The following is a 27,029-nucleotide window of genomic DNA, read 5'->3' as shown; positions in this document are numbered from 1 at the left end:
TGAATTGCAGACACAAACCTGCCAGATTTCACAAAGCTTTGGTGCTGTGATTGGACTCCTGAATAAATGGAGAAGAAGGGCTGTACATTGGAGGAAATCAAACAAAAACCAAACAGGAAACCAAAACCCCCAAAGTCTTCCTGAGCTTTGATAATGAGGTAAAAGGATCTGAATCTGAACTCATCTTGCTAAATCAGCATAAACCTACAAGGTTCTAGGAGGAGGAACAACGGGGCTGTTAATGTGTGTAAGCAGAGCACTGTGGCCCAAGAGGTTAGCACGCATTGTAATGCCTCCAGGTCCAGGTAGTCTGATGAGTACTCATGACATCATGTGAACAATAATCTCTCACTCTGGAGACTGTTACTGGTCTCTTTCTTCCAAGACAATAGCTCTGTCCGTGCTAACAGTCAGTGAAATCACTTCACAGGATGACAGCTTAACTTTGCCACCTGGCATTACATATAGCTGTATGTCCCCATCCAGAGCTGGGGCTCTGGTGGGCATTCCTTGAAGTGAGCACAGGAAGATCAAGGCTGGACCGTGCAGTGGCTCCTGACCAGAGCTATGTTTTCAGTCACTGCTGGGACCCTGCGGTGGATTTCTTGCATCACTTGTGTTTGGGACAGGCCAGGCAGGTAACTTGCAATGAATGGCCTGCTCTCCCTTTTCTTCCCCAGGCATTGCAGGATGGCAGCTCCTGCGTGTTGAGGCTGAGGCAGCTGCCTTACTTAGTCGACTGGCTTTTCAAGCCTGGAAGCAGTCTGAAGGACATTCCCTAGAGGAGGGACCGCCTGTGACTTGCAGCTGAGCCTTGCGTGTTAGGCGTGTACAGAGGTGTGGCGCTCCGTGCCCTCCCAAGCCTGGTCTGCGAGCCGGGCTGGGCTGGCGACAGCCGCGGCCAGGCGTTGGGTTCGGTCAGAGCCGTGACCGTGTGCTGCCATCTGCTGCCGGATCCCTTTGTTGCGGGCTCTTCTGCAATCCTTGCGCTCAGCTACTGTCTCCAGGGGCTGGCTGGGCGCCCAGCAATCGAGAGAGTGGCGGGTGGGATGCCAGCAGACACCACCTGAGACCTGGCTAGCACTGCTGGAGTGCTCTCTGAAAAGAAATCGCAGCTGGTGATTTGTAGTTTGATAGTTTAGCAGTGATGGAAGTGGTGCTTCCAAATGCAGCCGTGTCCTGCTATTCTGCTGCCCTCTGTGCTTCAGTGCCCTCATACACAAACACTGTAATGTAGGGCTTGGAGCTGGGCTGTCCCAGGGCAGGCACACACCCCCTCCTGTGGTCGGTGTGCATACAGGTATGGATGTCTGTTGTCTTTAAAGTTTGGCCCGAAGGAATGAAACTCCTAGTCTTTTTTAAAGCGGTGATTAACCACTTGTTCAGGAGTCCATGTTTATGCTGTTAAGCAAATGTTCAAAGATGTGTGAAATGCTATGCTGGTAGTGCTACACAAACCTTCCTTTTGGTTAGCTGGCAGGGACAAGGAGCTGGATTCCAGTGAGAGGTAAGGGGTAGGAGAGCATTTTCTTTGGAGAATATATGCTGAGTGGCTATAGATACAGCTGTATGTTTGGCCCAGCATTAGGAGCTGCTGTCACCACTATGTAAAGCTGAAGTCAATACCATGGGTACCTGTATGAAGTGTGCTTGGAAATCACTCTTTTTGGGTAGAAAACCAGGAAAAGCCCTTAAGCAATACTCCCATACAGAAACAGGGTTACTGTAAGCAAATAACCTGCCCTGGGTAGCCTTGTCTAGCTCCAAAAGTAGTCCTGATTTGAGCAAGGTTTGAACAAGATACCTCCAGTCTGAAGTATTTCCTAGCACAACTTTTGTGCTCAGCTGTGCCGAGGTGGGTCCCACGCTGGGCCAGCAGTGTGCTAAGATGTTTGACGTGGGGGGTTGGTCAGTGAAGAGGAACGCTGAGATCTGACAGTCATCCTTCACCTCAGAAAAGGCAGAGGCTCGGCAAAGACCAGCATGGTGTGCTGAGCCTGTCCTGTCCAGTCTTAAAATGCTAAATATGCAAATAACTGTGATCTGGAGGCAGAGTCTAAGAGACATGGGCCATGGTGCTCCAGGCCAGTGTGAGTCATTGAGAAGCACTCTGCCCTCTTAGTCATTCCCTGCTGCCAGGGAGTCAGCAGCAGGGGCCTTTTGCCCTCTGGGTCAGTGCCAGCTCTGTGCTGGAGGCTGGCACCCTGGAGTGACATTTGTCCACCCTTTGCTTCCCTGTGCTGACTTCAGTGTCCTGGCACGGTAAAACTGGGTGACGCAGGCACCTGGAGAGTGTGCTCTTCAAAAATGAAAAATTACCTTTTCCCATCTGACAGCGTTGACATCTGTGTCATGAGGAAGTTCCTGCATGTGGTTGAACCCCAAAGCTTGGGGCCTGCCCTACCTGGCATTAAAACTTTCCCATCATGTTTCATTGATGAGGTGCCAAGGAGCTGACTGTACTGCCTGGATTTAGTTCAGCTTTCTATGGCTGTTTTCATATGCCTTTTGCTTTGCTGGACACATGGGATGGCTGCTCTGGAGGCAGGTGGTGTCCCCTCACCTCGCTGCTGGCTGTCACAAGTTGGGCTGGGAGGCTGCAAATGGCCTGCAGAACAACCCTGGCTGCAGGGTAAGGGCCACTTGCAGTCTTCCTGATAAATCCACCCTTGAGGATAGGAGGGGGTGAGGGAGCTCTGCAGGGCCAGGGAGGTTTGGCCTGCTATTCCAGTAGCACCTGCTGGAACAGCCTAACCAGCTCTCTCCAGAACCTCCCTGTGAGAATGTTTTTTACTGCATTCCACTTACAAGCATGGAGAGGATGTGGAGGGAAACAGTTTAAGTTCCAGTAAGAGTGGCCCTAAGGTTACAGCATGAGTCTGGGTGACCTTATGTGACAGCCCCATACGTGCTTGGTGACAGTGGTTGTTTTTCATTTTTTTTCTTTCCACTCCCCTCATTTCCCCTTCAAGAGAGGAAGATAATGTGCATTCACCTCACTGGGTAGAGAGTAGCCAAACTGAACTCAAGGCTGTGGAGATCTGTGTGATCCTTAAAATGGGAAATGAAGCATGAAGAATTGCTTCTGTGGAGATGTGTTACCTGCCCATAACTTGTGCATGCAAATTCCACATGCAGACTCCAAGAAGATAAACTCCTCAGCCCTACCTCTGAAAACAGGCCGCTGGAGTCTGACCAGGACTTGGATCTGGCCCAGGTTTGAAGTCAGATGTGGTGCTGTGACAAGCAGCTGCGGTATCTAGTTCTGATCTCCAACAATTTATAGCCTTGAGACTTGTGACTCAGATCCAAAAGAGGAAGCAGACAAAGGTGCAATAATCCTAGTAATGGCATAAACAATGCTCTGAGGTAACTGCATCTGCATGTGCCCTCTGTTGGCTTTGATTTGGTAATCTGTTAATTGGGGGAAATAAATAAAACATATCTTTGCTCCTCTGAAGAAAATCCTCTGTTAATGCTACATGTGAAGGGGCAGGCTGGGGCTTCTTGTCTCTTTGAAGATTCTCTGGATCATGTTCTTTCTTATTCCTTCTCTTACACCTAAGGGATTTTGGTAACTTTTCATCACACTAGAGTGAGCACACGACTTTCTGTTCCAAATTCTCACTGAGTTTGAGCTCCCTCAGCTCAGGTAGCTTTGGGACATGATCTCTTCTGCTTGAAACCCTCAGTACTTACTAAAACTTGGCGACCAAGAGATGTGACCATGGGAGAAATGCACAAGCTGTTTTTGGGAGGAATGTTTCTTTTCATTGCTCCTACTTTTCTTTTGTTCCCCTGTGTTCTGCATGGTACTGTAACCTTAGCATTTTGGGGAGCTGCTGATCTCTGGCAATGTATTTGTGTCACGCTGGGTGGTTCTGCTCAGGACTGCGTGTGATGAAGTGCTGCCACCTGCCAGAAACTTGTGTGGCTTCACAGTGCTACCTTCTGTTTAATCCATCCCACTCATTGCTCTCGCCCCCCTTTCCCACTGTCCATTCAGTACTTCCCTGTTTCCCCTTCACCCCTGGATGCTCAGATGTCTTTTTCCTGTGTTTTCACAGCTCCAGATAAGCCAGTTTTTCCTTGGTCTCCTAGCAACCTGTGTGGAACCCTGGTTCACCTTCTGCCATTAGAGGGGTTGACTGCCTTCCAGAAGAGGTCTCTTCTCCCTGCAGCTCTGGGCAGTGTCAGCCTTGGCTGAGAAGTGCATAGAGTGCCTTTCTCTCACATCCCAGGAGGCTCCCACACTGTCCCTGGGGCAGTATGAACTGCAGCATCTGACCCGTCCCTTCCCTAACCAGTTCCATTTAGCAGGGTACGCCACACACAATGGCATCACTTCTTGCTAGACTCTCTCTAACCAGTCAAATCCCTCAGGAGCTCTCAAGGAGCTCTTGCTGCCTGAATCCCTTCAATTTGTTATCTGAAATCCCTTATTAACTGTTCAGTGTCAGGCCTTGGGTCCCCGTTCTCCATGTTCCAGAGCCTTTTTATGTTCTTTCTTTGGCTGCTCTGCTCCATAGCCTGAATCCCTGAAAAGGAGCGAGGTGGTGTGGAGAGGGAAGACCAAGAAGGTGGCTTATATTCACTTCTGATGCTCCTCTCACCCAGGTGCAGGGATACAAAGCTCTGCAGCTTCCACCACAGCTGTGGTCAGTTTAAAAATGGGATTTCTTTTGGAATGTGCAGGGTCACAGCTTTAGGATTGGAGTCCTACTCTTTGCCTATAAATTTGAATTTAACTCCTCAGGTTCAGCTGGATTTTAAAAAGAAGTAAGGCATGTGTAATGGCATGTTTCATCTGCTCACATGGACCTGCTTGCTAAATTGGGTGATGCTGGCTGTGGGGTGAAAAGCTTGCAGATACCACCTTATTCAAACCTCACTGACAGATAGGGGAGAAAGAGCTCTGCTGCCTTCTCTTTGGGTCAGGGACAGATGGTACCCATGGAGCTTGCAGAGCAACCAGCAGCTGGAGCATGAGTAAGGAGGGAAAGCAGAACTGTGAGAGTCCCAGAAAGGAGCTGGGACTTGTGAGGAACGAGGCAGCTGAGAGTATGGGAGGCACTTGGCAGTGTGGGGTAGGGCTGGGCTGAAAGATGTCTGTGGGGAAACACAGGTATTTGGGGAGGACAAGGGAGTGAGGAGAACACAGGAGAGGGTGGAAAGGAGTTACTGAGGAACAGCAGTGAGAATGCAAGGAAGCAAAGCATGAGTTTTGAGGGGGTTTAAGCAAGATTTTTAAAAATTATTTTTTCAGCACCACAACTAATGCAGCGTCCAATCGTTCCTATCTCCCACTGATTTACATGCCATTGGTGCATATGAAATTCAAAGGACAAATTTTCCCCTCAGGAATATCACGTGATTGTTGTTATACATTGGCTTGGCACTGCATCCTATGGAAGTATGATTCAGGGATGAATTTTGATAGCAAGCAGCAAGTCTGATGGCTGACAAGGAAGAATTGAGGTGTCTACTGATGTTTGAGTGCAGTCTAGTGTAACTGAATAAAAAGATCAGCTAGAACCTGAATTTGCAATGCAAATGTCTCGGCTGTGTTTGGAGACATGTTTCAATGGAAAAAGCTCATGAAGCTGCTCTGTAACTTCCTTCTCTGGTGATTGTGTTTCCTGTTTCTTCACAGTGGAAATCTTGAAACTCTGCCAGGAAGTAAGCCTCTTCCCCACAAGACTGAGTCTGCTGAGGCTTGGTTGGGTGGGGACAGGGGGAATCATGCAGAGGATTGCTCTGAATTCTCAACAAGAAATTTGAGGGCTTAACTAGATTTCAGCAGACACTTAGGGAGACTTAATTACAGTGAGAGAGCCAAGACTGAAGACAAAAGATAGTGCTGAAAGGATGTTGGAAAGTGAAGCAGGGAGCATGCATGCTTGAGGAACCAGCCTTCTCTCCTGCAGCTATTCTTGTGTAAAAGCCACCCTCTTTGCACACAATACATAAAGGAGAAGTAAAGTTAGCTCAGGACACAGAAGACACAAGGAGGGTTCTTGGTAAAGACATCCAGTTACATATGCCGCACTCTGTTTAGGGGCAGTTCTCCATAATCACCATAATCTCCATAATCAATGTGTTCACATTGTTCACATTGCTCATATTCACATACTATCACATTGTTCTCCTCTGTTGTCTGGTGTATGTTCTTCCTTCTACTGCCCTATCTCAGCTTCAACTCTGCTCTGGTCACCCTCTGTGCTCTCTGGATGCCCTTTGAGCATCTCATTCTGCTCTGCCTTAAGGGAATTCCAGCTAGCCAAACTAACCAGCTTCATCCTTCTGGTTGTTTTGGAGACCTTGTGTCTTTTCAGTACTTAGAGGGGGCTTATAAGAAAGATGGAGAGAGGCCTTTTAACAGATCCTGTAGTGGTAGGATAAGGGGTGATGGGTTTAAGCTGAAAAAGCCAGATCTACATTAGATATAAGGAACAAATTCTTTACAATGAGGGTGCTGAGATGCTGGAACAGATTGCCCAGAGAAGTTGGAGATTCCCTTTAATTGAAAATGTTTAGGGCCAGGTTGGAAGGGGCTTTGAGCAGCCTGATGTAGTGAAAGATGTCTTTGCTCGAGGCAGGTGGGCTGGAGAAGATAGTCTTTGAAGGCCCCTTCCAACCCAAACCTTAGTCCTATCTGCTGACTAAACCCTCCTCACCCTGCCTGACTTATTGGCATCTGTTCTCAGAAGTCTTTCTAATTTGGAATGTATCTCAGCAGCTATTTCCCTTCTCTCTTTTCAAGATCTGCTCCAGCTTGAAATCAGACTAAGCACTGACACTTTGCCCAAGATAATATCAGAGGTCTTTACCTGAAAGCAGATAAGGGAGATAAACGACAGTATTGGAAAAGTAGCAGAAAAATGTAAACCATCCCCTTTTAGCCTCTGAAATGGAACCTGAAGCCAACACTGCTCTGAACTTCCACAGGCTGTAAGTCTGGTTTTAACAGAAAAGTTTCTGTGTGTACTCTTCCCAGTAATCTCTCAGACCATCAACATATTTTTTTTTAATTCCACTTTGCTTGTTCTCCTCCCTAACCTCAGCCTGATCCTTCTATTTCTTCATGGATATATCAACCTTCTGATTATTTTTATTGCTCTGTCTAAGGCTGCAACTCCCCAGTCTCAGTTCTACAGGAACATTTCTTAGTCTGAGATTTGTTCTAGTGCCAGTTTCCAACAGGGACTGACTTTGAAGAATGAGACATAGTTGCGACATTTGATGTAGCAAATGCAGCTTAACCACAAGGGACAAGTAGGGCAGAATGCATTTTGTAGGGGCCTGCAGGCTAAATTGGGCTAGGACCTGTGATAGCTGCAAATGTGAGAGCAAAGGTAGAATTACTAACAGACAAAGAAAGGCATGAAAATATGGGGAGATAGTTAAGTAAGAAAGTTAAAAAGAGGGAAGAAAAAAACAACCTTTAAATGTCTTGAAAAGGAAGCCTATCAGCTGAGAATCTGATAGGGGAACAAGTGCAACTTCCTTTTCAATTGTTAGGTTCTCATTTTTCTTTTATGTCTCAAAATCTTCCATGGTGCCAGGGCTGATTTCCTGGGCTAAAAAACTGAAGATCTCTTTGGAGCATTTCTGAGCTTCCAGGAATTCTCAGGTCATCGCCAGTGCTTCCAGTGTGCAGCACAGCCTTCTTTGATGGGCAGAGAGTGAATGAACAGATGGGAAAGGCTCAGTAATCTATTTGTGCTACCCTCTGGAAACAAGGGGCTAAAAGGACCACCTTTTATGTGGCAAAACTAAGAACAGGATCACACTGAGATTAAATGGCGTCAGAAATCACCTATGCTGAGGTGAAGTTCAAAAATGAATCTCCGTCTCCAGTGGTCAAAGGTAAGGAATGAATGGGTTATTTGGGAAAAAGGGAGCTGGAGGGAGCGGGGCTGAAAAAGAGGGAATGGAGATTTTTTCCTTCTGTGATTCTGGCTCCTACCTGATCTTGATAGAGTGATGCGAAAAAGGAGCTAAATGATCAGGAGACTGAAGGAGTTTTGAAATAAGAGTCTTGAGGAATGTCTCCAAGAGGAAAGGTGAATGGGAGTTGAAACATGAACAAGAATGACTACCGGGAGCACTAACAGCAGGTTTCAAATGGGCATTCATTCAGGAATCTGTTTGGGCTCCCTCAGTACCCTACATGTTATGTAGTCTTGAAATAATCTTTTTTAGACCGTGCTGAGTACCAGCAGTAGAGACTGTGGTTTATTACAAACAATCTGATCTGTCACAAAGGTGGAGGGGCTCCCAAAGCATGAAATAAGCCCAAGTCCTGGCTGCTCTTGCCTCTGAGTGAGACTACAGATTGCTGCTTGCAGAGGGTAGGAGAATCAACATGCCTGCTTATAGCAGAGCAGTCAGTTGTACTCTGCAGCTTCATGAGAAGTGGTACTGGCTGCAGAAACATAACCCCATTGTCCATGGCTGATTGAGAAAAGGTCCTTGGAGAAGAGAGACCCAAAACTTGAACACCCTAAAATAGACAGAAGAATTATTTAAGATCTGTAGGGAAATCCAAATCTGTTGTTGATGTCTTCCAATCCTGAAAAACATTTAGCACACCAAACAAACTTTTTTTTTTCTGTTAAAAATTGCAGTGGTAAAAGGGTTCTTTTACTAGACTTTGTGCAAATTTAATGCATATTCTGGTTACTATGTACTCTGTAGTCATTATGCCACAAGTAGAAACCCATAGAGATATTACATGTAAGGCTCACTGCTTCTGACTGACATACAGGACTCTACATAACGGCAGGTTCCAGGGCAGTAAAAGTATGTGTGCATAAATCAATGAATAATATATTTTTTAAATGAAATAAATAATTACTGCTGCCTAAGCTTGCCTATTTACAGCTTTACCTCGGTTTTACAATTCCAAACAGAGCAGGCACCAGTTCCAGGCTATTCCTTGTCTGCTCTGAGGCATGAGTCATGGAAATAAAGAGTGTACATAGTCCTGTCTGACTTGAAAGCTCACTGTTTTCAGTTCACCAAGATTAGTTGGATGTAGTTAGTATTTCCACTGTGGTGAGGTGGGGGTGGTGGAAGTTCCCCATTGTGTTCCAAATGATTATAAGACATAAAATGTGTTGTGTTGTGATCATGCTGGACACGTTACAGAGCACAGACCAGCTGTGGAAATCATTTTGCAGGGAGCTCAACTCACCAAGTGTGCACAAGAGTACTGCACTTCAGTTGTGTTGCTGAGGTGCACAGCATGCAGTGCTCCCTGTGCCACCTGGGTGTGAGCATGGGATGCTCAAGTCTGACTGGGCACAGGCTGAACAATCTCTGGATGTGCTGCATATCAAAAAAAACCAGCTGGACGGGCTAGAGCTGTTTCTGAAGTAGGTGATTGGACTCCCGATCATGAGGGGGCTCCTTGTTTTCACTAAGGCAAAAACCCTGGCTGGAAAAACATGATTTGACCAGGGAAACCTGGACCTTGTCTGTCCATACATATTTTCTCTCTAGATAATGCAGGATGGTGCCTTTTGCCCTGCTGTAGCAGTCTCTCCCAAGCTTTGGGAAGTAGTCAGAAGGCTTCCACAAAGAGCAGGTTTCTGAGTCTCACTTAGTGGGCATACCTTACAGGCACTCTTGGCTGCTGACAGACACTCTTGGCTGGGAGCTTCATGCTGAACAACGAATGAAGGCTTTCTAAATCCTATCTTTAATAGCATCTCTCTCAAAACTTCCTTATTCCTGTCCTGCAGTGAGTGCTGCTGTCTCTTTACCCTCCTATTTGTCCTGGCTTGTGTACCTGCCACAAGCCAGAACAATTCCCTAACACGTATTTGCTTCTCCTTCCCTGCGACCCACTCTCCTGCCTGCTCCCAAACCTCCTCAGGACTGGCAATATCCCTCTAGACAAAAGTGAGGTCCTGGCAAACCTTAATCTGAGGACTTTACTTAGGCTGCTGGACACAGCCCTCTGTTCTCGCCTAATATCCAGCCTATCACAACCTAGTTTTATTACAGCAAATCTTAGAATCCTGGAAAGCAGTGATGGAAGAAAAAAATATATCTTTTAATCTCCCGATGATGATGTGCCAGCATTGTCTTGCATATTTTTTGTCTCCCATCCTCACTCAGATTACACCTACCTTCCACACAGGAAGTCTAAAAGGCTAAGAAGGAACTGAAGCAGGCAAATAAAGTTTCCCGCGAAAAAGTCAACATGAAATCTTCCCTTGTGTGTCTCAAGCATCAGGGTTTGAGCAATGTGTCACTTGGCAGCTTTGGGCTCAATCTAGAAATACATTGTTTCACTGCAGCTTTTGAGGCGTTGTGAAGGGCTCACCCCCAAACACCAACAATTATCATTGCTGGCTCATTGGCTGGGCTGGGAACACACTCACTGAATCTGACTTTTCTCCAGAAACCACAGAAATTCCCTGCTCTGTCCCAGTCTTTCCTTCTCCCAAACCTTGTAACTTCCACATCAGAAATTAAATTCTTTTCTTTTTCTTTTGAGGAGCTCTCCCTTGAGTAGTACATCCTTGGTATGTGGACTGTGGGCTGACAGACCCATGGTTGACTATGTTATTTTGTTTGGTGTGTTTCCATCACTTTTAGTACCTCCTGAGACAAAGAAGCCTGAGCACCATCCCCAGAAATACCCACTCTGGCTGCCATGGTTGATCTCACTGCTGCTCCTCTTGGTGTGCTTTGCCCTTGTTGTCGTCCTCCTCGGTGAGTATGTGCAGGAGATTACAAGGGAGAGGTCTGGGGAGAGTGCTGGAAGAAGAGGAGAGAAACCATGGTCATGATTGTCTGGGCTTTATGTAAGGTCTCAGGTTTTCCTGCCCTGACTTTGTATATGTCTGCATACATCCCCCAAATCTTCCACTGTAGGCCTTGTCAATGTGCCCAGGTTGCACATTCCAATCTTGCATGGCCTTTTTGGAACTGTGGAACAATTCCCTTCCTTCATTCCCCACAAAAAGAGAGCTCAGTTACATTTGGCAGATGGGAAAAGGTGGAGGCAGAAGCACAAGTGTCCATACAGGCAGCTGAGTCTGCACATAGGCTCTCTAAGGTGCTTGGATATGCTTTGTGTCCTAGCAGAAAAAATGGCTTTTCACAGTCCTGGCATCTCCAGGATTAACTCCACAATGCAGTTAATTAACTCTCACAACTTTTTAGCGTTGATTGCAGAATAATTCATTAGAGGTTATTACTGGACATGCTGTTTGTGAAGTGTGATCGCTGTTTCCTCCTCATTTTCTATTAAAGATAATTCATGGCATGTTTGCACAAGTTGTCAATAACCATGATGGATTCTGGAAGAGGCATCTTATTATGATAAATCACTGCCTTTCCTTTTGCTGCCCTTAGTGTCTGAGTCCCAGAAGTTTGTATTGCTTTGTTCCCAAATGTGTAACCTTTCACAATACTTAGCCAAATGGCTGGGGAGTTTTAGGCTGGGATGTTAGCATCTGATACCTTCTGATACACGTAGAAGGTTTAATTTTTAGTGAAAATTTAGTTATCCAAGTTAAGTGATGCTACACAGGATTTTGTTTTAGCAGAGCAATACAGCATTTAAATGAAACACCACTTCAAACTGCATGTAGCAGAGAGTGGCCTCTGCAATGCACAGATGGATCACAACACAAACATGGTTTTAATTGCTGGTCATACAAGCATGGAATCATAGAATCATTAATGTTGGAAAAGACAGTTCAGGTCATATAGTTAAACCACTAACCAACCACTGCCAAGCCCACCACTCAACTGTGTCTCCTTCAGGACAAACCAGCTCCTCTGCCTCCTTTTCATAGAACTTGTGCTCCAAACCTGTCCCCAGCTACACTGCCCTTCTCTGGACATGCTCCAACACTTCAATATCATTCTTGTTATGAGGGGCCCAAACTGGATATATTTCTGTAGTATGCTCCACATCGAGACATCGAGTGGATACCACGACAAAATAGGGGAATTAAAGCCAGCTCAGGCCTGTTGCTTTCTTGAGGCATGATTTTGTTAGTCATTCAGTTTCTTACACTTTCTTAGCAATGGGGGTGCTCAGCCAGGCATTGCCCTTTCCCAGCTCCTCTGAGCCTTCCTCCATCCACACCAGTTCACTAACCAGGCACTGCAGCCACTATGACTGTTCTGCTCATAAGTAAAAATATTTCTAAATTAAATGATTGATGAAAATAGACATCTGCATTGTCAAGCACACCCTGACCAGCTTCTAATCCCTACTCCTGAGTGTCTGAGTTACTAGTAAGTCCTGGGGACTGTGGCTGTGGCCTGTCACCAGCAGTGCATTATTCCCCATAGACTGGGAGCTGGTAAGTCCTAGGAGTTTATGCTGCAGCCTGGTTGCAGCAGCTCCAGCTGGCTGTGATTCCCTTCCCCTGGACTGTGCTGCTGCTGGAACAGGCGCAGCTGCTGGGTGACTCCTCCAAATGCCTGCTGATGTGGAGTTTAGGGAGAGACAAAGGGTGCCAGCGAGAGGCTGCTTGGTAGACTGGCAGCTGGGCTGTGGGGATGTGCATGGCAGAGTGGCTGTGCTGGGGGGATCAATGCTGCCCTGTGTGCCACAACCTCCGTGGGATGTGCTTGCAGGGCTCCTGCTGCTGCCTGACTTGGCAGACAAGGTCTCTGTCTGCCTGGCTTGGCAGCTGTGCCACTGCTTTGGGCCAGGAGAGGGGACAGCTGGGACAGTGCCTGGTGGGGAAATGGTGGAGGGAGAGTGAAGGGCCAGAGATGCTGTGTGAGGAGCTGGGAGCAAGGGGTGATCCTGCTGCCTTTCCTCTCCCCTTGCAGTGGTTCCCTTCTGGCCCAGCAGTGAGCAGCCCACGGCCCTGCAGCAGCAGTTCTCGGAGTGGAAGTGCGACTCAGCGGTGCCACGAGGCACAGGTCAGTAGTGGTAATGTCCCCTCTTCCCTGGGCTAAAGGCTCAAGGAGGCTGTACCAGGACAAGTCAAACCACATCAGCAAAAGAACTTTCTGGAGAACTGAGATCCCCTTACAAGGATTACCACAGCTTTGAGTCCACAAAGCTCACGGGCCATAGCCCAAAGCAATGGGAAGAAATGTCTGTACTATCCCTGTTTTTGCAAGCACATTCTCTCAGGAAAAGTCACTAAGGAGGACATGAGCACTGTCCCTGGAGAACTTGGCTCTTTGCAGGCACCATCTCTTGTTGGTAGCCTTTACCTCTCTGTCCTCTCCCTGCACAGACCGAGGCTGGACGTGCTGCCCAAAGGGCTGGAAAAGGTTTCAGAGAAGCTGCTATTTCCTGTCCCCTGATAAGATGAACTGGGCTGAGAGTGAGCAGAACTGCACTGGGATGGGCTCCCAGCTGGTGGTGATCAACAGCAAGGAAGAGCAGGTAGGTGCACAGGGCTGAGAGAGGGACCCAGCAGGCAGAGACAGAGTGCTGGGCCCTGGAGGGGACTCAGAGCCCCTCCTTGTCCTGCAGGGAGGGGGAATGTCCTGTCTGCACCTCTGCAGCACCAGCCCCAGCCCCCAGGGACTCCTGGTACCTCCCTGTGCTCACTCCTGCCCCTCATGGACATTGCACTCTCTCTGATTGCCAGGTTTTCCTCAAGCAGCAGATAAAACAGTCTCCACAAAGAGAGAATTTCTACATTGGTCTGTTTGAGGACAAGGCAGGCCAGTGGCAGTGGGTGGACAAGACTCCATACAATGTGACAGCAGCGTGAGTATCTCTGGATGGAGAGTGTTGGATGTGACTCCTGGTAGGGAAAGAAAGTAGGAGAGATGTGAGAGGTTCAGCTGGTGCATGAGAGGGCGTTTTCACCATTGTGAGAGATTCCTTCCTTGTGATTGATCACTGATATAGATACAGGAGAGGACTCTGTAGGACACCAGGTTCATATGGCCCCTTCTGTGCTGGTTACTGGTTATGAATTAACTGCCTGTGACTTGGAAGTCAATGCTGAAGGCATGGAAAAAACTTCAACTTGCTGTCAGCAAGAACCCTTCAGAACCCTGATGACCAACCTAGCCTGACCTCCATTCACTGCCCTTGCATGCACCAAATGGCCTCTGCTGAGGTGCAGGGAAGGGGATGGGGCACAGGGAGAGAGCACCAGGACTGTCCTTGCTGGGTCTTCTTCTGGAGAACAAACTTGCCCTGGAGGCCGACACCGCCTCTGCTGGGTGTGGGGTGCATGGGGGGAGTGGTGGTGATCAGCTCCCCCAGCAGGATGGAGCAGGGCCTGTGGTGCTGGGAGGCTGTAGGAGGCAGGCAGGTTTCCATGTGACACTGGTGCCAGTGGGATGTGGAATGGGAGCAAGGGCACTGCTTCTGTCCACGAATCATCATTGGGAATTTCTGTCTCTTCCCTTCAAGCCTTCCATTCCTCTGAGGCCTTTTCCAGCAGTGACACTGGGGAGTAACAAACCTGTCTCTGTCCCAGGTTCTGGCGAAAAGAAGAACCAAGTCCAGGCCCTGAGGAGAACTGCACTGTAATGCATGCACTTGAACCAACTGTCAACAACTGGAATGATGTCAGACCGGATCTGCTGCATCATCGGATTTGTGAAGCTGCAGCAGTAACTGTGTGATGGAAATATCCCTGTCCTGAGTAAAGCTGGGAGCAGAGCAGTGAGCTGGGAACAGCACTGGCGGTGCTGGGAGGGATGGAGAGATCTAACACATCTTCACTGTGCAGGCTGGGACCATGTGTGTGTGCAAGTGAAATGAGCTGAAAAGAGATGGACCTCTCCAGGAGGAACACAAAGGAACAGAATACACATATCCAGAGATTTAATGTCCTTTGTCTCCTTGAGTGGAGCTTTTTGCTTTTTCTTGAGTCAGACAAAATGTCCCCTAGCTGTACTGGTTTTGCTGAACAAATTCTGAAATCTTACACAAGAGAAAATACAGTATCACACCAATGAAGAAAGACTCTGTATCTGTATCTCTTTCTTTCCCCATATGTAACCTGGAGAGGTATAGTCCTTGAATCAAGGAATGGTTTGTGTTGTATGGAATCTTTAAGGACCATCTGTTTTCAACCTTTATGTCTCAAGCAGGGACCCCTTCCACTACATCAGGTTTCTCAAAGCCCCATCCAGCCTGGCCATAACACTTGCAGGGATGAATAGCTTCTCTGGACATCTTGTGCCAGCGCATCACAACCCTTACAGAAAAGAATTTCTTCCTAATACCTACTCTAAACCTGCTCTCTTGCTGTTTAAAGCCATTCCCCTTTGCCTTATCACTACACACCCTCATAAAAAGTTCCTCTCCAGCCTTCTTGGAATCCTCCTGAGAGGCTACTATAAGACCATCCTGGAATCTCCTCTTTCCCATGCTGAACATTCCCAATTCCTTTAGCTTGATCTCCAGCCTTCTGTCTCTATCCTCACTGCCTTCACCTTTGTGGCCCTCCCTTTGGACTTGCTGCCATGGGAGAAACAATCCACATTGGGATTCAGAGCCACCTGGAGGAAAATGTCCTCTTCCTGACTCAGAGCTGATCCCAGGCTCACCTGAGGTAGCAGCATTCCTGGAAAGCCAAATCCTCAGTGGTGCCTGCCACGGCATGCCTGCCCAGGCCAGATCATGCTGCAGAAGAGGCTGAAGAGAGGGCTCCTGCTGCCCATGACATCGCATCCAGAACATCCCTGCCTGCTGAATTGCCTTTGTGTCCTGCTCTAGACCACTGGACAACACGGATATTCCTTTACTCCATCTCTTCCCACTTCCTGGTTCCTGAGTCCTCACTTCTCTTTCCTCAGGACACACCAAGTGCCTGAGCCGCCCTGACCAAAAAGTGCCAGCTCCCCACAGGGAATGTGGTTGGGTGTACAACTCCTGTCTGTGCACCTATGTCCCACCTATGAAAGTGAATCCTCTCTCTGTGTCCCAGAGAGAGAGCGGAATTCCTACTGGAGACAAGGTGCCCAGGAGATTTGGCTTCCTAATCCAGTGGGAGCAGTTGTATGCACAGCAGTGCGTGGTGGCTGCAGGTGCACAGGCACAGCTCGAGGCAGCAGTGAGACACAGCATGTAGGGACAGTAGGTACCTATCCAGGGACATATGGGGGAAACAGGATGTATACATGCAAAAAACCACACAAATCACCACAGGCAGAAGGCACTGATCCCAACTCAAATAGCTGCCTGATCCTGTTCCTCTCCCTGCCTGCAGCAAGATAAAATCCTGCTAGCAGAAAAAATGTCTGTTTACACCTATGCAATGTGGCCCTGCAAGTGAGGGCCTCTCCACCTGTAGCCTAGGAACTGTGCTCTGCAGTGCACAGCTTCCCCAGCCTGGGGTGCTGGACCTGCCTCTGCCCAGAGACCTCCTTGGCACTTCCCTGTGCAGGGCCTTTGGCACCACTGCCAGGGGTTTCTGGCTTTTGCCCTGCAGGACTCCCCTTTAGGCCTCCCCTCTGCAGTAACTCTTAGCACACAAGCAGGACAAGTAGCAGAGTTCCCATCTTCCCTGCTCCACACAAGAGCCATCCCAGCACAGGAAGGTTATGCCTGCCCTGGTGAAGCCAGCTGGAGGTGCAGAGCCCCTGAAGGACAGAGCTGTCCAGCAGGTTCCTCTGCTGCCTGTGCACTCCTGGGGTCAGCCTGCGGTGAGCAGCAGCCCCTGCCGGCTCTGGACACAGATCCCTTGCCATGGCTGTAGGAAGAAGGCAGGGTTCCATGTAGGATTGCTGCCCCTAGGAACAGAGCAGGAGGGGAACAAGGGTGATTTGTCCTGGGAGGTGGGATGAATCAGGATCTGGAAGAGTCTGTGTCCATGGGCCTCTGAGATCTCAGGTCCTGGAGCTCATCCTTCCCTGCAAGGATTGACAACATCCTGAATCCCAACCTGTCAGAATCACTGCAGACAAAGTGGACCTCAGCCTCTACATCCCCAACAGTTCTGCCTCACTGGTGAGAATGAGAGCCAGCAGAGCCCATTGCATCCTTGGGTCCTGCATAACCTGTCTCACAAAGTCCCATGAAAAGGAACCTCCAGTGTCCTCCTGGATTTATTTCATCTTTACTGCTGAAAACAAAGCTCACAAACTGCACCACCAGTTGCAGAGCCTTACAGCTGCCTCCCTGAGCTGCTCTCACACACTGCTGGGGCTCAGGGCTTTGGGGCTGGTTTTCAGGCTGTGGCAGGGCCAAGCAACCAGGCATAGAGGGAACAACTTTCTCTGGGACTAATCCTCTCTTCCTCTATTGTCCCTGCTGCAGACACTCCTCCTGTGTTTCCTGCCTTCCGCTTTGGTAGTATTTCCTGCCAGGCTACTTGCCTTTCTGTCACTGTTGCAGAGAAGTCTTTCCCTTCCAATCACTTGGAATTCAAGAAAACTGGATAGCAGGACTGCTCAGGGGATTCAGGGTGATGGAGAAACTGCCATCAACCACTGGGAAAGAGAGAATGTCCTGCACCAAGTTACTTTCTGAACACCAGCACACTTGCTGTTCTTTGTACTTGGAGCCCTCCCTAGCCTTCCCTATCCCAGTCCATGTTGGTCAGATGGCCTGGACAGCAGCGAGTGATCGACAGGAGTGTGAATGCAAGCAGCTCTGTGAATGGAATAGCTGCAACTCTTGGAGGGGCCATTTGCCCTCAAACCACTGCTCTTAAAGGAGAACATGACCACCAGCTTAGCAGCAACCAGGGCATTAGGGAAGGGCTTCTGAGGCACGGAAGAAACAGTCTGGAAACAAAGGTTAGAAGTAAGAAGGTAAGAAGTAAGGAGAGTTTGAGAGAGAGGAGAGAGAAGTGGGAAGGAAGTGGCCAGCGAGCTCAGGTGCTCTGCAGCTTGGCCCCCTCTGTAAGGAGCTCCCTGGCAGCTGAGTGCCGTGGGTGACCTCGCTCAGGACACTGAGGGCTGCAGCAGGCACAGACCCACAGCTCTGCAGGTGACCAGGTGACCCTGGGCTTTCCCCTGTGGCTCACAGGCTACTGGGAAAGGTGTGGATACACACCAACCCCACGTCTCCAGTGGGAAGTGTGTGGGACCTGGGGAACCCCAGCTTCCACCAAGGGGATGTGTTCTTGCAGCTGCACTTCCTGGGGGGCTGGTGAGAGACTGGAGGTTGCCCAAGTCTTGTGAATTTGATTTTATGTGGGTTGAGAGCTTGTGAACACAAGTTATGTAAAGATGTTTAGAAATGTAGGGTCTGACCCTGCCTGCAGCCTGTTGTGCCCAAAATGACAGAATCAGAGGATCTCTTCTACACTGAGCTTAGGTTTGTCCTCATTTGGAAGCAGTTCTGTGCCCTGATCTTCTGATGCTTCAGCTGAAATGCCTCTGCTACTGCTCTGAACTCTCACTCCTGTGACACTGCACCCATGCATTCCTCTCCACAGGGAGGAACATTATGATGGAACAAGAGCAGAGGCTGCGTTCCCATCTCTGTTGCACCTATGTCGGCAGCTTTTGCAGTCCCAACCAAGTGAGACTTCGTGATCTGTCATGCACACAGACTCTGGCACTGCCCACTGATCCTTCTGCCCCACAGTGCCAGGTCATTTTGAACCCTGTTGCTCAATGCCCTGGCCTCCCTTCCAGTAGAATTCAATCCAAACAGTGTTGGCGAGTTCTCTGTTGTGCTCTGGATTTCTGGCCTCAGGATGCACATGGGCACTGCCCAGTCTGACTCACAGATCTGCTTTCCTGTCATTTTTCCTGTTCCCTTTTGCAGGCTGTGGTCAGTGGGTTCAGCCCTTTGCTAGCAAATGCCAAATAAACCTGCCTGTGTCTGTATTTTCACCCACAGGGACCCTGAGCAGGAAAGAGCAGACACCAGAGAGGAAAGGCCATGGGTGACCTATGGAACTGCCTGAGGCTGTGCAGAGGGGCACTGTTTGAGCTGCAGTGATGCTCCGGTTCAGCTGTTTTCATTTGCCTTGTTGAGGTTCTGAGTCGTGATGGGCATTGTGTGAAATGTCCTGTCATGTTAATTGTGGAAGTTCCTCAATCTCCTTGTGCTGTGGGTAATACCCAGGAAAAGGCTATTTTGGCACATCAGATTAGAGCGTGTGAAGGCTCCTCACCAGTGTGGGAGGTGGCCTGTGCAGGAGGAAGGCTGTGTTTGTGGCCACACTGGTAACAGGGACCCTTGGAGAAGAGTGATCCTCTTGTAGAGATGATGAATGACCAAGGGAGAGTCAGCCCTGGAACTGCAGGTAACCCCCAAACCTTCCTTCCTTTCTGTCCTCCTGTCAGGATGGAGCTGGGGGAAAGACAGGGCTGGGATGGATCCTGGGCATGGTGCAGTGGCAGCCTCCAACCAGGACATGGGGCTGAGGACAAGAGCAGAGCTACAGATGGGCAAGTGGGCAGCACCCAGGCTGGCACAATGACCTTTTTCCTAGAGCCAGGGGGAGTGGGAGTCCAGGCAGAGCGTGCCCTGCTGTTCCCTTCAGTGGTTTGTCTGTAAACACTGGGGCTGAAGGCTGCTGTCCCTCTGTGCTTGCCCTGGTACAGCTCTCTGCACCTCACTGAGGACAAGCCCCTGCTCCCATCCCTGGTGTCTCGAAGGACAACCCAGCCTGGGCTCTCCCAGGAGCTCCCAGGTGCCTTCTCCCCCTGTGGAAACAATCCCTTCTCTGAGTCTGGCTGCGCACAGCCTCAGCTGGGCACTCACTCCCCTGGGGGACTGTGCCATTGCAGAAAAGGGCTGACGCCACAGAGAAAAAATAGAGGCAGTGAGAGAAAGAAGCTCTGAAGAGAGAGGAAGAAGAGGGAGATCCAGAAAGAGCATTCAGGGACAGACAGGGGCAATGAAAGGCAACAAGGAAGATGTGCCGAGGAGAAAGGAGGTCAGGCAGGACAGAGAGGGAGTGAGCTTTGGGCAGAATCCAGGCAGGTCTTGTGATGAGCAGGGAAAGAAGAAAGCAGCCTCAGGGCAGCCCCTGTGTTCCTGTACTCTGTGGGTCTGAGGCACTGCCAGTGACAGGCAGCAGGACCTGCTTCCAGCACCTGTGGGGCTCTCCAGCCCTGGGAACAAGGGACCAGCAGGGTGTTGGGGTACACAGGCCCTGGGTTATCCTGCCGCCAGCTCTGGGCTGGGACTTGCTCACTCTTGCTTGGTGTTTTTCAGCCCCGGCAGAAGAGAGAAGCTGCTCCTGCCTGAACATCTGGCTCTTCCTCATTTTTGCCCTTGCCATCAAAGCTGCCTTGCTGACCATCTGCCTTGGTGGGTTCCAGGGTCTCTTAATTCCCGTTGGGATGAAGGCCTCAGGTGACTGCCTTTGCTCAGGTGCAAAACCCATATCCTAGTCCCTCTGCCAAGCAGGGAAATGCCCTTCACCAAAACACAGGTCACAGATCCCTTCTCATGCAGCCTCTTGTTTTGTGAGAATATCTCTGTGGCTTGTAATCCACCATTTGAATCTCTGGGCATGAGACAGATCTCTTGCAGAAGCTGGCTGTGAGGAGCTGCCTGTGGTGGCAGCAAGGCTGGCACAGCAGCTGGCTCTAAGCCTCTCAGTGTGCATGAGCTGAGAGCTTGGACAACGCTGCTCTGATGGAAGAGTTTGCACAGGACCGTGAGCCAGTGATTTCCTGTCCTGCTTCCCCAGGAAGGCTGAGGCAGCAGCAGTGTCTCTCAGCAAACAGAGGTTTCATGGCTAACTGAGGAAGACACGGACCCCTTTTGATCCCTACAGGGATGAACAGCTCCACAGAGGGTCAAAGCCCTCAGCTGAACTCAAACAAATTTCATTTCTCTTCCCATCCTTTATCTTTGTGTAGGGATAAGGTCACCCTTCTTGGCAGTGGGGGTGCTCAGCCAGGCATTGCTCTTGCCCATCTCCTCTGAGCCTTCCTCCATCCACACCAGTTCACTAACCAGGCACTGCAGCCACTATGACTGTTCTGCTCATAAGTAAAAATATTTCTAAATTAAATGACTGATGAAAATAGACATCTGCATTGTCAAGCACACCCTGACCAGCTTCTAATCCCTACTCCTGAGTGTCTGAGTTACTAGTAAGTCCTGGGGATTGTGGCTGTGGCCTGTCACCAGCAGTGCATTATTCCCCATAGACTGGGAGCTGGTAAGTCCTAGGAGTTTATGCTGCAGCCTGGTTGCAGCAGCTCCAGCTGGCTGTGATTCCCTTCCCCTGGACTGTGCTGCTGCTGGAACAGGCGCAGCTGCTGGGTGACTCCTCCAAATGCCTGCTGATGTGGAGTTTAGGGAGAGACAAAGGGTGCCAGCGAGAGGCTGCTTGATAGACTGGCAGCTGGGCTGTGGGGATGTGCATGGCAGAGTGGCTGTGCTGGGGGGATCAATGCTGCCCTGTGTGCCATGTCCTCCGTGGGATGTGCTTGCAGGGCTCCTGCTGCTGCCTGACTTGGCAGACAAGGTCTCTGTCTGCCTGGGAAGGCAGCTGTGCCACCACTTTGGGCCAGGAGAGGGGACAGCTGGGACTGGTGGGGAAATGGTGGAGGGAGAGTGAAGGGCCAGAGATGCTGTGTGAGGAGCTGGGAGCAAGGGGTGATCCTGCTGCCTTTCCTCTCCCCTTGCAGTGGTTCCCTTCTGGCCCAGCAGTGAGCAGCCCACAGCCCTGCAGCAGCAGTTCTCGGAGTGGAAGTGCGACTCAGCGGTGCCACGAGGCACAGGTCAGTAGTGGTAATGTCCCCTCTTCCCTGGGCTAAAGGCTCAAGGAGGCTGTACCAGGACAAGTCAAACCACATCAGCAAAAGAACTTTCTGGAGACCTGAGATCCCCTTACAAGGATTACCACAGCTTTGAGTCCACAAAGCTCACGGGCCATAGCCCGAAACAATGGGAAGAAATGTCTGTACTATCCCTGTTTTCGCAAGAGCATTCTCTCAGGAAAAGCCACTAAGGAGGACATGAGCACTGTCCCTGGAGAACTTTGATCCTTGCAGGCACCATCTCTTGTTGGTAGCCTTTACCTCTCTGTCCTCTCCCTGCACAGACCGAGGCTGGACGTGCTGCCCAAAGGGCTGGAGAAGGTTTCAGAGAAGCTGCTATTTCCTGTCCCGTGATAAGATGAACTGGGCTGAGAGTGAGCAGAACTGCACTGGGATGGGCTCCCAGCTGGTGGTGATCAACAGCAAGGAAGAGCAGGTAGGTGCACAGAGCTGAGAGAGGGACCCAGCAGGCAGAGACAGAGTGCTGGGCCCTGGAGGGGACTCGGAGCCCTCCTTGTCCTGCAGGGAGGGGGAATGTCCTGTCTGCACCTCTGCAGCACCAGCCACAGCCCACAGGGACTCCTGGTGCCTCCCTGTGCTCACTCCTGCCCCTCATGGACATTGCACTCTCTCTGATTGCCAGGTTTTCCTCTTTCAGCAAGTAAAACTATCTTCAAAGAGAGAGAATTTCCACATTGGTCTGTTTGCAGAGAAGGTGGGCCAGTGGCAGTGGGTGGACAAGACTCCATACAATGTGACAGCAGCGTGAGTATCTCTGGATGGAGAGTGTTGGATGTGACTCCTGGTAGGGAAAGAAAGTAGGAGAGATGTGAGAGGTTCAGCTGGTGCATGAGAGGGCGTTTTCACCATTGTGAGAGATTCCTTCCTTGTGAGAGATCAAAGATACAGATACAGGAGAGGACTCTGTAGGACACCAGGTTCACATGGCCCCTTCTGTGCTGGTTACTGGTTATGAATTAACTGCCTGTGACTTGGAAGTCAATGCTGGAGGCATGGAAAAAACTTCAACTTGCTGTCAGCAAGAACCCTTCAGAACCCTGATGACCAGCCTAGCCTGACCTCCATTCACTGCGCTTGCATGCACCAAATGGCCTCTGCTGAGGTGCAGGGAAGGGGATGGGGCACAGGAAGAGAGCACCAGGACTGTCCTTGCTGGGTCTTCTTCTGGAGAACAAACTTGCCCTGGAGGCCGACACCGCCTCTGCTGGGTGTGGGGTGCATGGGGGGAGTGGTGGTGATCAGCTCCCCCAGCAGGATGGAGCAGGGCCTGTGGTGCTGGGAGGCTGTAGGAGGCAGGCAGGTTTCCATGTGACACTGGTGCCAGTGGGATGTGGAATGGGAGCAAGGGCACTGCTTCTGTCCACGAATCAGTATTGGGAATTTCTGTCTCTTCCCTTCAAGTCCTGCATCCCGCTGAGGCCTTTTCTAGCACTGCTTTACAGTGAACACTGGGGAGTAAAAAGCCTGTCTCTGTCCCAGGTTCTGGCGACAAGGAGAACCAAGTCATATCCCTGAGGAGAACTGCACTGTAATCCATGCACTTGAACCAACTGTCAACAACTGGAATGATGTCAGATCATATTTGCTGCATCATCGGATTTGTGAAGCTGCAGCAGTAACTGTGTGATGGAAATATCCCTGTCCTGAGTAAAGCTGGGAGCAGAGCAGTGAGCTGGGAACAGCGCTGGCTGATCTGGGAGGAACGTGGAGCCCTGACACATCTTCACTGTGTGGGATGGGACCATTCCAAGTGAAATGAGCTTTGTCCAGCATAACCAGTTCAGTGGCTCAGGTAACAGAGGAAGGCTCAGACTCATCAAAGCAGGTCTTGTGTTCTTGTGTCCTCTTCTCTCTGAGTCGATTCAGGAACCTCTGGCTGAAAAGAGATGGACTTGTCCAGGAGGGAGACACAGGAATGGAAGACAGATATCCAGAGAGTCAATGTCCTTTGTCTCCTTGAGCAGAGCTGTTTGCTGTTTGTTGAGTCACACACAAAATATCCCCTAGCTGTACTGGTTTTGCTGAAAGAATTCTGAAATCTTAGTCAAGAGAAAATACAGTATCACACCAATGGAAAAAAGACCTGTGCTCTGTGTGCACACCTCTCTTTCCTTTTCCATCCCTAAGCTGTGGGGGCATAATTGTGAATCAAGGAATGGTTTGGGTTGGAAGGATAGCCGAGTTTCAAGCCCTCTAGGTCATGGGCAGGGACACCTTCCACCCCTTCCAGGTTGTTCACATCCCCATCCAGCCAGGCCCTGAACATTTCAGGGATGGGACATCCCCAGCTCCTATGGGCAGCTGGTTCCAGTGCCTCACCTACCTCACAGTCATGTATTCCTTTCTAGTATTTAATCACAACCTGTCCTCTGTGCATTTAAAGCCATTCCCCTTTGTCCTATCACTACACTCTTGTGCAAGAAGGCCCTCCCAGCAAGGCTATTTCCAGTGCTGTAGTATTGACACTTGTAGGGCTTTGCCTTCTTTCCACAGGACACAGTCAATAACACAAGCAGATGTGAAGAAGTGTCACAGGCAGCTGTGAGCAAGCTGTCAGCAGCAGAGACTTGTGGTGGTATCAGGGACCTGGAGAAGTGCAGGGCTGCAAATATCCTCCCTTCCCTTTCCTGTGTCCCTGGGCTCTCGAGCTTCTCAGTGCAGATGTGCATCTGACACAGAACCAGCTCCTTCTGTGATGCCACCTGAGTTAATGTTCCTTGGTGTCCTGGGCTGGGAACATGACCCCCGTGCTCTTCCCAGCCTCTCTGGGGCTGAGATGCTTCTCCCCTCTTCCATTGTTTTTTCCCCTCTTCCCCTGCTTTTTTCCCAGTTCCAAGCCTCACCTTTCCTCACAACTCCTACTTAACCTATTTATTTACACCATTTTTCTCTCTCTGCCTCAGCCTCCTCCCATTCACTGATGGCTCTGCGGGAGCCCAGTGCTCTGGCTGTGAGCACAACACCACAATTTCCTTCTGTCCCTAAGTCACACATGTAGATTCAGAGTCAGTGGCCTTCCCTGGAGACCCACGGCCAGACAGGTCTTCTATTTTAGGGAGTGTTTTGGGGATCAAACTCATCCTTGCAAAGCAGCATTCTAACCACTTTCCTCAGAGTTTCTTTTTATAAATATTATTTTCATTTTCATGATGACTTTCTTCTCCACTGTGTATTTGCATGCATCTGCCTTCTAAGGACTTCATCTTCTCTGGTTTTGAGTTCATTTCTCTGGTTCCCAGATCACTTGTCCTCCCAGCTTGTCTCCTGGCTTCTTGGCTTGTCCCTTCTCAAGTTGTCATGGCAATTTCTGGTCTTTGACCTGTTGTTAACTTTTCCTCCCCATAGGGCTCTGTCTTTGCATTAGGGGAATGAAAAAGTCCATGCTTTGCCTCCTTCTGAACACAGCCTGAAAAACAGGAGGGAGAGCAAAAGAAACACAGTGGTGCTCCACCTCGGTGATCTGTGTCCTCTCACTTCATGGAGTGGCTCTCCCTCTTCCTTGAGAGTTCTTCCTGCACAGGAGCCCTGGGGTGAGCCTTTCTTCCTGAAACATGCAGGGGATGATCCCTCATGGAGCCAGCTCCTGCCTGGCCTACCATGCTGTCATTTCAAGAATGGCTTGTAGTGCCAGCACATCCTCCTGGCCATGCAAGTGAGGGCCTCTCCACCTGTAGCCTAGGAACTGTGCTCTGCAGTGCACAGCTTCCCCAGCCTGGGGTGCTGGACCTGCCTCTGCCCAGAGACCTCCTTGGCACTTCCCTGTGCAGGGCCTTTGGCACCACTGCCAGGGGTTTCTGGCTTTTGCCCTGCAGGACTCCCCTTTAGGCCTCCCCTCTGCAGTAACTCTTAGCACACAAGCAGGACAAGGAGCAGAGTTCCCATCTTCCCTGCTCCACACAAGAGCCATCCCAGCACAGGAAGGTTATGCCTGCCCTGGTGAAGCCAGCTGGAGGTGCAGAGCCCCTGAAGGACAGAGCTGTCCAGCAGGTTCCTCTGCTGCCTGTGCACTCCTGGGGTCAGCCTGCGGTGAGCAGCAGCCCCTGCCGGCTCTGGACACAGATCCCTTGCCATGGCTGTAGGAAGAAGGCAGGGTTCCATGTAGGATTGCTGCCCCTAGGAACAGAGCAGGAGGGGAACAAGGGTGATTTGTCCTGGGAGTTTGGGATGAATCAGGATCTGGAAGAGTCTTGTGTCCATGGGCCTCTGAGACCTCAGGTCCTGGAGCTCATCCTTCCCTGCAAGCATTGACAAGGCTGTGTTGGAGGAGAACACATCTCCACTTCCAGAGCCCTGGGGATCTGGCTGATGTGAAAGATGGAGCCTGTATTGTAATCCTCCAGAAGGCAGGAGGACAGCAGGGCTTTAACCATCTCCCACAGCAATGAGAGCCCTTGTCTCCAAATAACTGAAACTGAAGCATAAAATGCCTGATGGAGGAAGCCTCATCCTGAGGCAAACAGGGGGGCCAGCAGTTAGACACAGAGGATGTTTGAAATGGGTGTGAATGCTGCAGATTCATCCCTACTCTGCTGAGAGGGAATATTGTGTGGAAGACAGATATTCAGGCAGTTGGTACCATTCCTCCCTTCTCTGCTCTGAACAGTTCTAACTCAGCCTCCCTTCATGTGAAGGAGGCTCATCCCAAAGATGCTCCATTTGACTTGTCAAGGCCTAGGAAGCTTCTCGCAGTTATTCCCACCTGGCAAAGACTGGCTTTGCAATGAGATGGGCTATTTGCTGTCGCTTATTAGGACACATGGTCAGTGATATATGGTCAGCTGCCTGAGGAACAAGCTGCAGAGAACAATCCAGCAGTGTTCCCACACCTTTGGGGACTCTCCAGAAAAAAGGCCACATTCCCGCTCTGTCTTGGGCACGTTCACTCTGTGCCCTCTATTGCTGGCCAGCTGAGACTGGAGGTGCTGCACAATGGGCTGGAGAGGCTCTTGAGGTTGTTGCTCCCACATATTGACTAAACAGATGTCTTGGATAGCAAGGACACAGGCTCCCACAGGGTGGTGATCAATGCAGAAGCACATCATTGAAGTGGGAGTCTTCCTAAGGGAGTCTTGCAAACAAATGCTCAAATTGTCCAGTGTTTGCCCTCCTGAAGCCTCTGGTTGTGACCCTGGCTTTTGCCCTGCTGCCTTCTCACATGATCCTGAAGTCCAACATCTCAGAATTACTGCAGACAAGCTGGCTGCATCCCATCCTCTACATCCCCAACAGTTCTGCCTCACTGGTGAGAATGAGAGCCAGCAGAGCCCATTGCATCCTTGGGTCCTGCATAACCTGTCTCACAAAGTCCCATGAAAAGGAACCTCCAGTGTCCTCCTGGATTTATTTCATCTTTACTGCTG

General features: G+C 49.9%; 2 protein-coding genes across 3 annotated transcripts; both read left to right on the top strand.

Moving 5' to 3' along the window:
- Positions 1-7,276: 7,276 nt before the first annotated feature.
- Positions 7,277-14,936, top strand: LOC134548987 (C-type lectin domain family 6 member A-like). Its single transcript, XM_063394283.1, has 6 exons — positions 7,277-7,869; positions 10,612-10,728; positions 12,814-12,906; positions 13,230-13,381; positions 13,590-13,711; positions 14,436-14,936. Exons 1-6 carry the CDS (start codon positions 7,803-7,805, stop codon positions 14,581-14,583), a joined length of 699 nt encoding a protein of 232 aa, XP_063250353.1. The 5' UTR covers positions 7,277-7,802; the 3' UTR covers positions 14,584-14,936.
- A 4,074-nt stretch (positions 14,937-19,010) lies between these two features.
- LOC134548989 (C-type lectin domain family 4 member E-like) lies at positions 19,011-23,863 on the top strand. 2 transcript variants are annotated; one of them, XM_063394288.1, is made up of 6 exons: positions 19,011-19,169; positions 20,087-20,227; positions 21,517-21,609; positions 21,933-22,084; positions 22,292-22,413; positions 23,149-23,863. In XM_063394288.1, the coding sequence occupies exons 1-6, from the start codon at positions 19,130-19,132 to the stop codon at positions 23,294-23,296; spliced, it is 696 nt and encodes a 231-aa protein (XP_063250358.1). In that variant the 5' UTR covers positions 19,011-19,129; the 3' UTR covers positions 23,297-23,863. The 2 variants fall into 2 exon arrangements, with proteins under 2 accessions (XP_063250358.1, XP_063250359.1); XM_063394289.1 differs by having other exon boundaries at positions 20,087-20,182; positions 23,149-23,851.
- The last annotated feature ends 3,166 nt before the right edge of the window (positions 23,864-27,029 follow it).

The sequence above is a fragment of the Prinia subflava genome, chromosome 3 (assembly GCF_021018805.1).
Source record: "Prinia subflava isolate CZ2003 ecotype Zambia chromosome 3, Cam_Psub_1.2, whole genome shotgun sequence".
Lineage (NCBI taxonomy): Eukaryota > Metazoa > Chordata > Aves > Passeriformes > Cisticolidae > Prinia > Prinia subflava.
The sequence above is the reverse complement of the archived record's forward strand: the minus strand, read 5'-3'. Positions and strand labels throughout refer to the sequence as shown.